At 50.5% G+C, this 13,578-nt stretch overlaps 1 protein-coding gene across 3 annotated transcripts in view; it reads left to right on the forward strand.

Moving 5' to 3' along the window:
* Nucleotides 1-1,396: 1,396 nt before the first annotated feature.
* adora2aa (adenosine A2a receptor a) overlaps nucleotides 1,397-13,578 on the forward strand; it is a 137,864-nt gene continuing 125,682 nt past the window's right edge. The window contains exons 1-2 of one of the 3 annotated variants that reach the window (XM_088000265.1): nucleotides 1,397-1,571; nucleotides 6,007-6,790. In XM_088000265.1, the coding sequence (XP_087856391.1) occupies nucleotides 6,444-6,790 (347 nt within the window). In that variant the 5' untranslated portion in view covers nucleotides 1,397-1,571; nucleotides 6,007-6,443. Of the gene's footprint in view, nucleotides 1,572-1,669; nucleotides 2,107-6,006; nucleotides 6,791-13,578 lie in introns of those variants that run through there. The other 2 variants (XM_088000266.1, XM_088000264.1) reach the window with 2 other exon arrangements.

The following is a 13,578-nucleotide window of genomic DNA, read 5'->3' on the forward strand; positions in this document are numbered from 1 at the left end:
GATTCCAGGTAGTGCATTCCACAGCCTAAGTATTGACATGTGAGAAAGTGTTTTCTCACACCATCCTTATTTTGTTTGTAGATCACTTTAAATCTACTGCATCTTATTCTTATTCCATGTACAAACGGGAACAACTCTGTCTAGCGCACTCATGATTTTGAAAACCTCGATTAAATCTCCTCTCAGCTTTTTTCTCTCCAAAGAGAACAATTCCAGCTTCTTCAATCTCTCCTCAGAAATGAAGGAATTCTGGTAAACCCCTTCTGTACTTCCCTCATTCACATCCTTCCACAACTGTACACAATACTGCAGAGGCAGACAGAGGGAGGGGAGTGGGGAGGCAGACAGAGGGAGGGGAGTGGGGGGGCAGAGGGAGGGAGGGAGGGGAGTGGGGGGCAGACAGAGGGAGGGAGGGAGGGGAGTGGGGGGCAGACAGAGGGAGGGAGGGGAGTGGGGGGCAGACAGAGGAAGACAGAGGGAGGGGAGTGGGGGGCAGACAGAGGCAGACAGAGGAGGGAGTAGTGGGGCGGGGCAGACAGAGGGAGGGAGGGGAGTGGGGGCAGACAGAGGGAGGGAGGGGAGTGGGGGGGCAGACAGAGGGAGGGAGGGGAGTAGGGGGCAGACAGAGGGAGGGAGGGGAGTGGGGGGCAGACAGAGGGAGGGAGGGGAGTGGGGGGCAGACAGAGGAAGACAGAGGGAGGGGAGTGGGGGGCAGACAGAGGCAGACAGAGGAGGGAGTAGTGGGGCGGGGCAGACAGAGGGAGGGAGGGGAGTGGGGGCAGACAGAGGGAGGGAGGGGAGTGGGGGGGCAGACAGAGGGAGGGAGGGGAGTAGGGGGCAGACAGAGGGAGGGAGGGGAGTGGGGGGGCAGACAGAGGGAGGGAGGGGAGTCGGGGGCAGACAGAGGGAGGGAGGGGAGTGGGGGGGCAGACAGAGGGAGGGAGGGGAGTGGGGGGCAGACAGAGGGAGGGAGGGGAGTGGGGGGCAGACAGAGGAAGACAGAGGGAGGGGAGTGGGGGGCAGACAGAGGCAGACAGAGGAGGGAGTAGTGGGGCGGGGCAGACAGAGGGAGGGAGGGGAGTGGGGGCAGACAGAGGGAGGGAGGGGAGTGGGGGGGCAGACAGAGGGAGGGAGGGGAGTAGGGGGCAGACAGAGGGAGGGAGGGGAGTGGGGGGGCAGACAGAGGGAGGGAGGGGAGTCGGGGGCAGACAGAGGGAGGGAGGGGAGTGGGGGGGCAGACAGAGGGAGGGAGGGGAGTGGGGGGCAGACAGAGGGAGGGAGGGGAGTGGGGGGCAGACAGAGGGAGGGAGGGGAGTGGGGGGCAGACAGAGGCAGACAGAGGGAGGGAGTAGTGGGGCGGGGCGGGGTTGGAGCAGTAACACGGCGTGATGACAGTGTGTGATGGGCTACAGGCAGACCCACAGCCCTGTCCCTGTCCCTGTCCCTGCTGCTGGTGTGAAGTGAAGGAACTAGACTCTCCAACAAAACCAGACAGAGCGAGAGAGAGAGAGAGAGAGAGATAAACGTAGTGGGAGAGAGAAACATCGGGAGAAACAGAGAGAGAACCAGAGGTACGGGAGAAAGAGAAAATCTAACAGACAGTGAGAGAGAAACGGGGGGGGGGGGGGGGGCGGAGAGCTGGAAAGTAAAGAGATAAAGGGGAGAATCAGAAACTCCGGACACTGGGCACTGGGCTCCGGACACTGGGCTCCGGACACTGGGCTCTGGGCTCCGGACACTGGGCTCTGGGCTCCGGTCACTGGGCTCCGGACACTGGGCTCTGGGCTCCGGACACTGGGCTCTGGGCTCCGGACACTGGGCTCCGGACACTGGGCACTGGGCTCCGGACACTGGGCTCCGGACACTGGGCTCTGGGCTCCGGACACTGGGCTCCGGACACTGGGCTCTGGGCTCCGGACACTGGGCACTGGGCTCCGGACACTGGGCTCCGGGCTCCGGACACTGGGCTCCGGACACTGGAGTTGCTGGACGCTGCCCCGCTCTCTCCCGGCTCCGCTCCTTGGGGATTTTTCCCGAGCTCCGCTCTCCTCGCGTTCGGGATTTACTGACATTATCAGGCGACTTGGAGCGGGACTCCGGCAGGAGGTAAAACTGCATTATCCATGTGGGGTATGACTCTAGTTAAAATGGGGCAGGACTGAAGGATCGCTATAGCAGCTGGAGTGATTAAAGGGGCTGGGGTATTAGAGGGTCTGGGGTATTAGAGGGTCTGGGGTATTAGAGGGTCTGGGGTATTGAGGGTCGGGGTATTAGAGGGTCTGGGGTATTAGAGGGTCGGTGGTATTGAGGGTCTGGGGTATTGAGGGTCGGGGTATTAGAGGGTCTGGGGTATTGAGGGACTGGGGTATTAGAGGGTCTGGGGTATTGAGGGTCTGGGGTATTAGAGGGTATGGGGTATTGAGGGTCGGTGGTATTGAGGGACTGGGGTATTGAGGGTCGGGGTATTAGAGGGTCTGGGGTTTTAGACGGTCAGTGCTATTGAGGGTCTGGGGTATTGAGAGTCTGGGGTATTAGAGAGTCTGGGGTATTGAGCATCTGGGGTATTAGAGGGTCTGGGGTTTTGAGGATCTGGGGTATTAGAGGGTCTGGGGTATTAGAGGGTCTGTGGTATTGAGGGTCTGGTGTATTAGAGGGTCTGGGGTATTAGAGGGGCTGTGGTATTAGAGGGTCGGTGGTATTGAGGGTCTGGGGTATTGAGGGTCTGGGGTATTGAGGGTCTGGGGTATTGAGAGTGTGGGGTATTAGAGAGTCTGGGGTATTGAGCATCTGGGGTATTAGAGGGTCTGGGCTATTGCGCATATGGGGTATTAGAGGGTCTGGGGTTTTGAGGATCTGGGGTATTAGAGAGGCTGGGGTATTAGAGGGTCTGTGGTATTGAGGGTCTGGAGTATTAGAGGGTCTGGGATATTAGAGGGTCTGGGATATTAGAGGGTCTGGGGTTTTGAGGATCTGGGGTATTAGAGAGTCTGGGGTATTAGAGGGTCTGGAGTATTAGAAGGTCTGGGATATTAGAGGGTCTGTGGTACTGAGGGTCGGTGGTGTTGAGGGACTGGGGTATTGAGGGTCGGGGTATTAGAGGGTCTGGGGTTTTAGACGGTCAGTGCTATTGAGGGTCTGGGGTATTGAGAGTCTGGGGTATTAGAGAGTCTGGGGTATTGAGCATCTGGGGTATTAGAGGGTCTGGGGTTTTGAGGATCTGGGGTATTAGAGGGTCCTGGGTATTAGAGGGTCTGTGGTATTGAGGGTCTGGGGTATTAGAGGGGCTGTGGTATTAGAGGGTCGGTGGTATTGAGGGTCTGGGGTATTGAGGGTCTGGGGTATTGAGGGTCTGGGGTATTGAGAGTCTGGGGTATTAGAGAGTCTGGGGTATTGAGCATCTGGGGTATTAGAGGGTCTGGGCTATTGCGCATATGGGGTATTAGAGGGTCTGGGGTTTTGAGGATCTGGGGTATTAGAGAGTCTGGGGTATTAGAGGGTCTGTGGTATTGAGGGTCTGGAGTATTAGAGGGTCTGGGATATTAGAGGGTCTGTGGTACTGAGGGTCGGTGGTGTTGAGGGACTGGGGTATTGAGGGTCGGGGTATTAGAGGGTCTGGGGTTTTAGATGGTCAGTGCTATTGAGGGTCTGGGGTATTGAGAGTCTGGGGTATTAGAGAGTCTGGGGTATTGAGCATCTGGGGTATTAGAGGGTCTGGGGTTTTGAGGATCTGGGGTATTAGAGGGTCCTGGGTATTAGAGGGTCTGTGGTATTGAGGGTCTGGGGTATTAGAGGGTCTGGGATATTAGAGGGTCTGTGGTATTAGAGAGTCTGGGGTATTGAGCATCTGGGGTATTAGAGGGTCTGGGGTATTAGAGGGTCTGTGGTTTTAGAGGGTCAGTGCTATTGAGGGTCTGGGGTATTGAGAGTCTGGGGAATTAGAGAGTCTGGGGTATTGAGCATCTGGGGTATTAGAGGGTCTGGGCTATTGCTCATATGGGGTATTAGAGGGTCTGGGGTTTTGAGGATCTGGGGTATTAGAGGGTCTGGGGTATTAGAGGGTCTGTGGTATTGAGGGTCTGGGGTATTAGAGGGTCTGGGGTATTAGAGGGTCGGTGGTATTGAGGGTCTGGGGTATTAGAGGGTCTGGGGTATTATAGGGTCTGTGGTATTGAGGGTCTGGGGTATTAGAGGGTCTGGGGTATTAGAGGGTCGGTGGTATTGAGGGTCTGGGGTATTAGAGGGTCTGGGGTATTAGAGGATCGGTGGTATTGAGGGTCTGGGGTATTAGAGGGTCTGGGGTATTAGAGGGTCTGGGGTATTAGAGGGTCTGGGGTATTAGAGGGTCGGTGGTATTGAGGGTCTGGGGTATTAGAGAGTCTGGGGTATTGAGGGTCTGGAGTATTAGAGAGTCTGGGATATTGAGGGTCTGGGGTATTAGACGGTCTGGGGTATTAGAGGGTATGGGGTATTGAGGGTCTGGGGTATTGAAGGTCTGGGGTATTAGAGCGTCTGTGGTATTGAGGGGCTGGGGTATTAGAGGGTCTGGGTTATTGAAGGTCTGGGGTATTAGAGCGTCTGTGGTATTCAGGGTCTGGGGTATTAGAGAGTCTGGGGTTCGGGGGTATGTGGTATTGAGGGTCTGGGGTATTGAGCATCTGGGGTATTAGAGAGTCTGGGGTTCGGGGGTATGTGGTATTGAGGGTCTGGGGTATTGAGGGTCTGGTGTATTGAGGGTCTGGGGTATTGAGGGTCTGGGGTATTGAGCATCTGGGGTATTAGAGAGTCTGGGGTTCGGGGTTATGTGGTATTGAGGGTCTGGGGTATTGAGGGTCTGGGGTATTGAGGGTCTGGGGTATTGAGGGTCTGGGGCTATCAATGGGTGTGGGATAATAGAGGGTCTCGTCTTAGACGGGCAGATGGGGATCTAAAATTCATGAAGGGATAGGGAGAAGACACAAGGGACAGTTGGGATCGCTTCAGAGTCCAGGGGTCACAGCAAGGCTGGGGGAGGTCTCAGCAGCAACAAGCCACAAGATGTAAACCCTAGAGGTCGTCAGCAGGTCAGACAGTGTCTATGGATAATAGGAAGGAGGGAGAGGTTATGACTGTTCGTGATGAAATTCTAGTAACTGGCCAGAAGGTGAAACATTAACTTTTCACAGACAACATCAGACCATCTGCGTACCAGACTCTTGTGTTCTTATTTCAACATCTGTGGCATTTTAGTTTTACACAGGGAGGAGGGTCTCATCTATTCCTTATTAATCATTAATTCATTAATATCTGTTTGACTCTGATTAAAATTCTACTGGCACAGAAAGAGGCCATTCAGCCCATCCAGTGCTTAGAGTCATACAATGTACAAGCCCTTCAGCCCAACTTGTCCATGCTGACCTGATTTCCTGACCTGAACCAATTCTGTTTGCCTGTGTTTAGTCCATATCCCTCTAAACCTTTTATATCCACGTACCTATCTAAATGTCTTTTAAATGCTGTAATTGTACCCATCTCTACCACTTCCTTTGTGTTGGCCTGGTAGCTCAGTGGTTAGCACTGCTGTCTCCCAGTACCAGGGACCTGGGTTTGATTCCAGCCTCGGGCAACTGTCTGTGTTGAGTTTGCACATTCTCCCCGTGTCTGAGAGGGCAACCTCTGGGTGCTCCGGTTTCCTCCCCCCACTGTAACGGTGTGCAGGTTCGGTGCCTTGCAGTATCTCGGGATGTACAGGCTACGTGGGTTAGTTGTGGAAAATATGGAACTACAGCAATAAAGTTGGGTGGGATGAGTCTGAGTGGGATGCTGTTTACACGGTTGGTGTGGACTCGATAGGCCAAATTCTCGATATACTCCACTGTCTGTATGAAAATGTTACAAATGACTGTCTGGGGATGAGGACACCTCAGTGTCTTTCCAGCTGTTTTCAGATCAGTAGCAGCAACAAGCTGGTCACATTGACTTTCTGCGTGGATCCTCCATGCAGTAATATTATGTTTTTAACTATTGCAGTGCCAAGACACACAGTGCTGAAAGGCTGATCACGGTGAGGCAGTGGTCAGGATGTTGGACCTGGCTGCCAATGACAGATAATCTGAAGAGACAGCAGATAATGAACTGAAGGTGCCAGCCTCTCACAGAAAGCCGAACCTGGGAGTGATGGAGGAATGCCACTGTTGAGATAACAGCCACCACTGAGTTTCAGTGAGACGTTTCATCAGTTTGATCTGGAGGAATGAAAAAGTTGCAAAGACCTCAGAAAAGGAAGTTGCAAATGTGCGTGGGAGTGGGGGAACGGAAGTTAATATCGGTGGAACTCACCCATCCCCCTAGCTTTCATCTCTTAACTTGGACTGGACCGAAGCTGTTTCTGGTTGGCAGGAGGTGACCTGGTTCTGAGTTGCCGATATGCCTGGTGTTTCACCACAGCACGCCTTGCCCACTCCATCATGCTAACAACTGGGAGGCAAAGTTTGGAGATTGTGACCTACATAGTGTTTGAGCTTGTCATCGCAGTCTTAGCTGTACTGGGGAATGTCCTGGTGTGTTGGGCTGTCTACCTAAACAGCAACTTGCAAAACGTCACAAACTTCTTTGTGGTGTCCTTGGCTGTGGCAGATATTGCTGTCGGGGTACTGGCCATTCCCTTTGCCATCACCATCAGCACTGGTTTCTGCTCCCTTTTCTACGGCTGCCTCTTCATCGCCTGTTTTGTGTTAGTATTAACTCAGAGCTCTATCTTCAGCCTGCTGGCCATCGCCATTGACCGGTACATTTGCATCAAAATCCCACTGAGGTAAGAAGGATCGCCAACATCTCTCTGTATGGGGTAATGTTTGATTGATAACCATCACTACCAACTCGACGGGGACCTGAAAATTGGTATCTCTGGAGAAAGGGGAAATTGGTTGACACAATGACTTGGGCATTATCTTTGCTCAATTCTGAATTCAGTCATCCCAGTCTCAATCTGTGAGGGCTCCTGTGTAAGATGAGTTTGGAGCCGTGGGTACTTCCTCCTGACACACTGTTCCTGTGGTATTGAGGAAGAACTGAGCACTGGCCCAAAATCCAGGTTGTTTGAGGCTCACACTGACACACAAAATCCTTCAGCTGTAATAACAAAACCAAAGTCCATAATCTCAGGAAGCCTACAAAGATTTTATTCAGATTACTTCTAGGTTTATTTTCCTCTCTTTTAAAAAAGCTAAATTAATAATTTTCTAAAATGCATAAAAGATGAGTGAAGTTGTGTTTGTGAGGGAGGGAGAGTGAAAAGATTCAGTTTGTGAGGGAGGGATCAAGGAGGGTCTAGTTTGTGAGGGAAGAGTGAGGGTGAGAGGGGTCTGGGTTGTGACGATATAAGGTGAGAGTCCAGATTGTGAAAGAGCAGAGAGTGAGGAGGGTCTAGTTTATGAGGGAGGGAGGAATGAGGGTGAGGAGGATCTCATTTGTGAACGAGGGAAGAGATGGTCCAATTTGTAAGGGAGAAAGGATCCAGTTTGTGAGGGAAGAGTGAGGATGAGACGGGTCCTGTTTGTGATGGAGGAAGTGAATGAGGGAGGGTGTGGAGGGTCCAGTGTGTGTGGGAGGAAGTGAGTGAGGGAGGGTGTGGAGGGTCCAGTTTGTGATGGAGGAAGTGAATGAGGGAGAGTGTGGAGGGTCCAGTGTGTGTGGGAGGAAGTGAGTGAGGGAGGGTGTGGAGGGTCCAGTTTGTGATGGAGGAAGTGAGTGAGGGAGGGTGTGGAGGGTCCAGTGTATGTGGGAGGAAGTGAATGAGGGAGGGTGTGGAGGGTCCAGTGTGTGTGGGAGGAAGTGAGTGAGGGAGGGTGTGGAGGGTCCAGTTTGTGATGGAGGAAGTGAATGAGGGAGAGTGTGGAGGGTCCAGTGTGTGTGGGAGGAAGTGAATGAGGGAGAGTGTGGAGGGTCCAGTTTGTGATGGAGGAAGTGAATGAGGGAAGATGTGGAGGGTCCAGTGTGTGTGGGAGGAAGTGAGTGAGGGAGGGTGTGGAGGGTCCAGTGTGTGTGGGAGGAAGTGAGTGAGGGAGGGTGTGGAGGGTCCAGTGTGTGTGGGAGGAAGTGAGTGAGGGAGGGTGTGGAGGGTCCAGTGTGTGTGGGAGGAAATGAATGAGGGAGGGTGTGGAGGGTCCAGTGTGTGTGGGAGGAAGTGAGTGAGGGAGGGTGTGGAGGGTCCAGTGTGTGTGGGAGGAAGTGAGTGAGGGAGGGTGTGGAGGGTCCAGTGTGTGTGGGAGGAAGTGAGTGAGGGAGGGTGTGGAGGGTCCAGTGTGTGTGGGAGGAAGTGAGTGAGGGAGGGTGTGGAGGGTCCAGTGTGTGTGTGGGAGGAAGTGAATGAGGGAGGGTGTGGAGGGTCCAGTGTGTGTGGGAGGAAGTGAATGAGGGAGGGTGTGGAGGGTCCAGTGTGTGTGGGAGGAAGTGAATGAGGGAGGGTGTGGAGGGTCCAGTGTGTGTGGGAGGAAGTGAATGAGGGAGGGTGTGGAGGGTCCAGTGTGTGTGGGAGGAAGTGAATGAGGGAGGGTGTGGAGGGTCCAGTGTGTGTGGGAGGAAGTGAGTGAGGGAGGGTGTGGAGGGTCCAGTGTGTGTGGGAGGAAGTGAGTGAGGGAGGGTGTGGAGGATCCAGTGTGTGTGGGAGGAAGTGAGTGAGGGAGGGTCCAGTGTGTGTGTGGGAGGAAGTGAATGAGGGAGGGTGTGGAGGGTCCAGTGTGTGTGGGAGGAAGTGAATGAGGGAGGGTGTGGAGGGTCCAGTGTGTGTGGGAGGAAGTGAGTGAGGGAGGATGTGGAGGGTCCAGTGTGTGTGGGAGGAAGTGAGTGAGGGAGGATGTGGAGGGTCCAGTGTGTGTGGGAGGAAGTGAATGAGGGAGGGTGTGGAGGGTCCAGTGTGTGTGGGAGGAAGTGAGTGAGGGAGGATGTGGAGGGTCCAGTGTGTGTGGGAGGAAGTGAGTGAGGGAGGGTGTGGAGGGTCCAGTGTGTGTGGGAGGAAGTGAGTGAGGGAGGGTGTGGAGGGTCCAGTGTGTGTGGGAGGAAGTGAGTGAGGGAGGGTGTGGAGGGTCCAGTTTGTGATGGAGGAAGTGAGTGAGGGAGGGTGTGGAGGGTCCAGTGTGTGTGGGAGGAAGTGAGTGAGGGAGGGTGTGGAGGGTCCAGTTTGTGATGGAGGAAGTGAGTGAGGGAGGGTGTGGAGGGTCCAGTGGAGTGATGGAGGAAGCGAGTGTATGAGGGTGTGGAGGGTCCAGTGGAGTGATGGAGGAAGCGAGTGTATGAGGGTGTGGAGGGTCCAGTGGAGTGATGGAGGAAGCGAGTGTATGAGGGTGAGGAGGATCCAGATGATTGAAACAGTGTGCTAGCATTGTCAGTCATGCACAGAATGGCCACCTTGAGGAGGGATTGGACACGGTGTTGTGGGGAATAGAGATCGGATGATGAATAATTGGCAGTAATGCCCACTGAGTCTACCTTGTGTTGGCACTGAGTCAATCACACTACCTGTTACCCACTAACAAATATCCAGCAACTCCAGCTGCACTGGGGAGCCTCACAGGAACTGACCGTCTAATCCATGTCCAAAAGCATACAATACTGTCTCGGATTCTGCAATACGCTTGGTTGGTAGATAGAGAGACTAAAGTAGCAACATGTAGTCCATTCCACGTGTAGCCCCTTGAGCCAGTTCCTCCACTGAATGAGATCGCAACTGATATATAACCAAAGTCCACATGCCTGTTTTTACTCTGTGTCCATTAATACATTTAGGGAACAGAAATCTGTCAAAATGAGACCTAAATTTAGTACCTAGTACAGCTCACAGTGACACCGGGTATGGTCTAACCAGGGCTGTTTACACTCAAGGCATCACTTCTACCCCCTTGTATTCTCGTCTACTCAATATAAGCCAGCATTCCATTTGTCATTCTGATCATTTTCTGCATTCATTCATGATATTTTAATAAGTGCCTTTGGACCTGTGCTGTTAATAACCTTCCATCATTTCAAAATATTCTGTTTTGTCCTTTTTAATTCTAAAATGGTGACCTTGCATTTGCTTATATTGAAACCTGTTTGCTCATTCACCTATTATCGTAATCTGTCAGTATTTCTTTGTAATGTTATGCTTTATGAAATAACTCCACAGAGACCAGCAGCCACCAGCAAGTCACCCTTCATTTATACTTAAACAGTCCTTGACCATAGTGCTACGTAATACAGAGTCAGGGACCAGAAAATCAATATCTCTGTCAGTCATCCTTTATGTCTGTCAGCCAGGACTCCCTGATAGGACCAAATTAACAGCCCCAATCAGGGAACTCATATTCTATGAGGCCCAGCTGGTTTACCTCATTACAATCACTGTACTCCCACTGACGCTGCTTACAAAACTGTCTACGGTGAATTTGGATTTTAGTTTTTATGTCCCATCATCTAAATTGTTCATAAAATGGTCAATAGTTAAGATCCCAACACAGATCCTTGTAGGGCACCATTAGTCACAAGATGTTAACTAGAGTGCCTGGCCATTCCTTTTCTCTGTCTCGTGCTGTTCAGCCAAATCCCCTTCAATTCCTTTATCTTCATTGTTAGCTAAACAGTATCTTTATGAGAAATATATCGAAATTCTTCTGAAAGTTTATGTAAGTTCAAGCACCCCTTTTCCCATGCAGCACTTCAGTTATCTCTTCAAAAAACATAACCATTTGTCAGGTATGACTTACCCTGAACAAATCTATGCTAGCTTGCTGACCAGCAAAAAATGCAAAAGTGTTCAGACTCCAGTAATTTTCCAATTAAAGCTGACAGCTCGATCATTCTCGAGTTTCCATCTCTCGCCTTCTTAGAAGAGTGATATGCGCAATTTTCCAATCTAACGCTGTGGTTTCTGAACCTAGGCTATTGGGGAGATTATAATTGGAGTTTCTGCAGTGTTCTGACTGAACTCTGGTAAAGCTCTGGTCGCTAACCGTGTGATCCTGAATACTGAACAGAACCTATCTTCACACAGAAAACATCCCAGGGACAAAAGCAAGCAAGGAACTTCATATAATCCTGATTACTGGAGTAAAGGAGTCAGGAAAACCAATGGAAGTGAAAGCTGTCAGGTCCCTGGCACCAGGTGGCCTGCATCCTAGGGTCTTAGTGCAAGTGGCTGCAGAGGTAATGGATGCTTTAGTTGTCATCTTCCAAAATTCTGGAAAAGTCCAAGTAGATTGGAAAACTGGAAACATATTCAGGAAAAGAGAGAAACAGAAAGTAGGAAACTTTAGACCAGTTAGCCTAGCATCTGTTATTGGGAATATGCTCAAATCTATTATAAAGTTGATTGTAGCAGGACATTTAGAAAATCATAATGCAATCAAGATGGTTTTATGAAAGGGAAAATCATGTTCGACAAATTTATAATTGTTCTTGCTTGGTTTATAATTGGACTGGTTAGATGTGGTATGCTGACATTTCAAAAAGGCATTCAATAAGGTTCCATTTGGTGTGATATATTAGCTTGGATAGAGGACTGGCTAACAGGAGACAGAGAGCTGGGTTGAATAGATCATTTTCAGGTTTCTGTGTTGATTTTAATGAATAGCAGAATGGGCCTGAGGACATGATTCAGCCCCTATGTTAGAAGAGTTTCATGAATACTGGCACTAAGCACAAAAGCAGTGAAAGTACAGTAGCGCCTCGACTTATGAGCTTCATCCGTTCCGGGACCCGGTTCGCGAACCAAAAGTTCGCAAACTGAATCAATTTTCCCATTTTGAATTAATGTAATTCCAATTGATCCATTTCGCCATGTCGTACTGCTGAGTGAGATCAGATATGCGAGCACCATTCTCGTGTTTAGCCAATATTTCCTTCTTCGTTTCCACAGTAATATGTTTAGGCTTCTTCCCACCACTATCATTCCCGCTTTTCACTTTCTTGGGAGCCATAATGAGGGCTAATTTAATGCAAAAAACAACAAAAAAGCGTAAGGATGCTTGGACATAGCAACGAACGCTGATCACAGCGCGCACGCCAAAGACGGACTGAATGAGATCACGCGGGACCCGAGAGCTTTAGTGTTCAACAAGCACGTAGCAAAGCAGAGCAATGAAACTACGTGGTCGTACATGGGCTTTTTGCGTTCATACCTTGAATTTCGTACGTACGTTGAAGCAACATTTTACGAACAATCCTGTTCGTAAACCAATTTGTTTGTGAACGGGGTCGTTCCTATGTTGAGGCGCGACTGTATACTGATCCTGTAGTAAGCTCTGGGGAGGTCACAGGGAGAGAGCTCTGCTTTCGGGTGTGGGTCACCACACTTCAGGAAGGATGTGAGGGTCCTTGACTGGGTGCAGAAGAGATTGAACAGAATGGTTCCAGGAATGAGGGATTTTAGTTGCAAGATGAGGTTGGAGAAGCTGGGATTTATAATATAGCACAAAAAGAGGCCAATCAGCCCTCCAGGTCCATGATGACTCTCTCTGAAGCAGTCCAATCGATTCCATTCCATCATTATCTCTATAGCCCCCAGGCTAATTTCCTCACATAACTCATCAAATTTCCTTTTGAAATTGCTTGGCTCGTTCTGCCACCCTCACTGGCATTGAGCTCCAAGTCATTATCCACACTGCATGAAGAAAGCATCCTCTCGTTTCCCTTATATCTCTGGCCAAGCCTTAATACCCCTTCCTCTCGCCTCTATACTGTGAGGCGACTGTGAAGTTTCCTTTGTATAATTTATTCAAATCTGACATCGTCCTGTATTTCTATCAAATCTCCCCTCACACTTTAGTTGCTCCAAAGAGAATAACCCCAGCTTCTCCAACCTCATCTTGCAACTAAAATCCCTCATTCCTGGAACCATTCTGTTCAATCTCTTCTGCACCCAGTCAAGGACCCTCACATCCTTCCTGAAGTGTGGTGACCCACACCCGAAAGCAGAGCTCTCTCCCTCTGACCTCCCCAGAGCTTACGACAGGATCAATATACTTTCACTGCTTTTGTGCTTAGTGCCAGTATTCACGAAACTCACCTTCAACATGTCCTGTCACCCTCAGGGATTGAAGCGTATGAATGCCCAGGTTACTCTATCTCTGCATGTGCTTTTGAACCATGTCATTAACTCAAAATTGCCCCTCCCAAATGAGATGCCTCTTCCTCCCTTGTTTCCCACAAACAGTGTAAGACACATTTTATCCAGGTCAGGTGATTCATCTCTCCTGCGAAAAGTTTGGAACCTCAAACTGCTTCCTTTTTTTTAACCAAATGCTAATGTTAAAATGTAACTAGAGAGGGAAGGGTTTGCAAACTGTGTGTGTGTGAGATGCCTGGACAGGTTGAGGGTTCAGTTCATAAAATGTAAAGTATCCTAAGCCTGATTCATAAGGTAGAGAGAACAAGAGCAAGGAGGTTACAGAAATAACATAAGACATGAGATTATTGCGGAGCGCTGAGTTTTAGGTAAGATGTGAGGGCATTGGAAGAGAATGCAAAAAAAGATTCATGAGAATAGTTCTGGCGATGAGGGATTTCAGCCAACTAACTAGGTTGGAAGGTCCAGTTCTCCTTGGAACAGTTAGAAATGTTTGAGGAGAA

This window comes from Chiloscyllium plagiosum, unplaced genomic scaffold (genome assembly GCF_037043375.1).
Source record: "Chiloscyllium plagiosum isolate Xiang-an unplaced genomic scaffold, Cpla_swu_hap1 HiC_scaffold_24, whole genome shotgun sequence".
In the NCBI taxonomy this organism is placed as follows: domain Eukaryota; kingdom Metazoa; phylum Chordata; class Chondrichthyes; order Orectolobiformes; family Hemiscylliidae; genus Chiloscyllium; species Chiloscyllium plagiosum.